We start from the raw sequence: 2,519 nt of genomic DNA, 5'->3' as shown, positions 1-2,519 counted from the left end.
AAGCAGAGTTCCAAAAATCTGAGTTCCCTTCCAAATACCTATCTCTGTGGAGACTCAGCAGGTATAGACAATGAGAATCTACTATATACATAGCACAGCAGGACACACATCCTTCATAAGGGAGGTGCTGCACAACCCTCCTTCTCCCAGACCAGCACATACCAGCAATCCCACAATGTACTTTCCAGAACGAGACTCCTGCCCTGTAAGCCCAGAGACACAGGTCCAAGGTTCTACAGGATGAGGGTCGTAGGAAGAGGGAGCCTGCAAGTATGTCAGCCAAGGCCTGTTCCATACTCCCTAGTCCAAATCCAACAAAAGGTGGAGAAAAGTTTTGTTGTTGTTGTTGTTGTTGTTTCCTTCTTTGGGCCTTTCTCTTTTGTTAGGTACTCGGAGTAACGGCTCCTAGTATTTTTCAACTCTCAGAATGCCAGGTTTAATACACTGGACATCCTGCAGGGAAGGCAGGATGTACCAAGCTTAAATATTAGGCAGCTCTTTTTGAACAAAGATAGAGCAAGTAGAGCCACAAATCTTAACAAATGCCAGAAATACATCAGAGAGAACCATAAGGCTATGCAAGAGACTTCGCTGGCTGCAGAGCGTGTGGCTATGAGGTCTACAGCTGTCACGTGTGTCTTTCCAACCACACCCTCCAAGACTGGTGACACGGCACTGGGAGGCCTCTTAGAATGGAGGACAGCAAATAGATACAAATAGGACAGAGGGTATTTGCTGGACAAAACATATTCTCTCTTATTTTGTTAAACTATTATTATGATAAATAATACCAGGACCTCAGGAGTAAGTGACTTTTCACATTTGTAGAATATGTTACGGCTTTTGTTGCTTACATGATCTCAGTTAAATCTTACAATAAGCCCATGAGAAAGATAGTTTTTACTAACAATGGGGAAACTGAGGCAGCAGAGAAAGACTCGTGACAGAGCAGGGACTAGGACACAGGAACAACCCTGGCTTGACAAAGCCCTTTCCAATATATCGTTAGAGCTGCAGGGATGGGAGAAAGAAGGGAGGGATTGAAATAAAGGAGCACTACCAAGACCTGAAGAGCAGATCCCAATCCTAGTCTCAGGTTTATTTCCCACAGACCTTGAAGCCCAGCCAGGGACCTTCACCCATCTAACCCCGACTCGGCCACCACAAGAATGTCTCCAGCTTGAGGACAGCTTCACTGGCCAAGTAGGACCCTTGTCATCCATAGAGAGGGGATAGGGAGCCCAGAGACAGAGACACAGAAGGAGAAATTAGCCACACTAGGAATTCTCCATCTACAAGTTAGTTTACAAATGGTTACAGCTTCCTAATCCTATTCCTGAGAATGCAGATAAGCAACCCTACCCACAAGGGAGGACAAGGCTCTGCCTCAGAGAAGACCACTGTGATAGTGACGGGAGTGTCACTGACGTATCTCACTCTTGAGACAAGATATACCACAGCAAGCCCTATACTCAGTTTCCTCCAGTTCTTCTCATTTTTGAATATCAGTTTTTTCCCTCTCTTGGGTGCAGGAAGTCCTTTTCCATCACACCCTTGGGATCCTGACCCCCTGGGGTTTACTAAAAGTCTCAGCTCTGTGAGGCCTGCAGTAGCTCGTGGCTGTGGGGTGGGTAGGACTCCGTCTTCTCCCTGATACTCTCACAGCTCTGAGAGCATCACCTTTTCCCTAAAAGCTGAGGGCATCCCGGTCCCTATCCTTGGCCCTGTAACGGGGAGAAGCTCTGGGTCCACCAAAGACGGATCTAAAGGAACAGTCCACAGAGTGATAAAGGGTATATGAAAACTGGCGTTTTAGGCAAGAGCAAAAAAAGGTGGAGGGGCCGCGTGGGGAGGGCGGCAGAAGGGCACTGCTGGTATGGGGCCAGGGCACCACGTGAAGACTCCTAGCAACGTTCCAAAACTGAAGATGCAAAAGACCCTGAAAATACGGTGGGAGGTGGAAAAGGGTCGGGGTCCCTCCCACTGGAAAAGCCCGGAAGAGCTGGCAGCCTCCTCTTGGGAGACGGAGTTGTGCAATGACTGCGGGTCTGGGAGTCTCCGGGCTTGGCTCCCGGACACCAGAAAGGAAACCCCACTGGTCGGGCCAGAGTGGCAGTGCTGCGGTTGGTTCGAGGCCACGCGTAGGATTCAGAGCTGCAGAGAGAGCTGCAGGATATGGTGGGTGCCCAAGGGGTCCGCGGAGCTGGCGGGGGTGGGGGAGGGAGGTGGTGTCTGGGCTGACTAGGAGGCCAACGGGGTACAGTGCACAAAGCCAGGGGTGCAGAAAACGTACATGGCAGCCCCGCGTCCCAGCTCAGACGAGGATCCCGGGGACCTGCAGGGATCTGCCGGGCGTCGCACAAGAAAGGGCACCCCCCTTCCCCAGTCTCGCTCACCTCGAACATAAGCCCGATGAGGACGCAGAGCACCAGGCAGAAGCCGATGTCCGCATGGTTGTGGATGACGAACTCCTGGCTGAAGAGCGGGTAACTTTTCGTCCTCCTGCGGAAAGCCATGGC

General features: G+C 51.0%; 1 protein-coding gene and 1 long non-coding RNA gene across 10 annotated transcripts in view; one reads left to right on the top strand and one right to left on the bottom strand.

Moving 5' to 3' along the window:
* The window catches only part of TRAM2 (translocation associated membrane protein 2), a 69,371-nt gene extending 66,852 nt beyond the window's left edge, over positions 1 to 2,519 (bottom strand). Inside the window, exon 1 of the mRNA XM_006926440.2 lies at positions 2,397 to 2,519. Within this exon, the coding sequence (XP_006926502.1) occupies positions 2,397 to 2,516 (120 nt within the window). The 5' untranslated portion in view covers positions 2,517 to 2,519. The remainder of the gene's footprint in view (positions 1 to 2,396) is intronic.
* The window catches only part of LOC107196772, a 26,691-nt gene continuing 24,204 nt past the window's right edge, over positions 33 to 2,519 (top strand). For all 9 annotated transcript variants that reach the window (XR_003044393.1, XR_003044400.1, XR_003044401.1 and 6 more), the window contains exon 1: positions 33 to 2,178. This is a non-coding gene — a long non-coding RNA (uncharacterized LOC107196772). The remainder of the gene's footprint in view (positions 2,179 to 2,519) is intronic.

This window comes from Pteropus alecto, unplaced genomic scaffold (assembly GCF_000325575.1).
Source record: "Pteropus alecto unplaced genomic scaffold, ASM32557v1 scaffold7, whole genome shotgun sequence".
NCBI classification, from domain to species: domain Eukaryota; kingdom Metazoa; phylum Chordata; class Mammalia; order Chiroptera; family Pteropodidae; genus Pteropus; species Pteropus alecto.
Note: the sequence above shows the minus strand (reverse complement) of the source record. Positions and strands in the feature narration are given on the sequence as shown.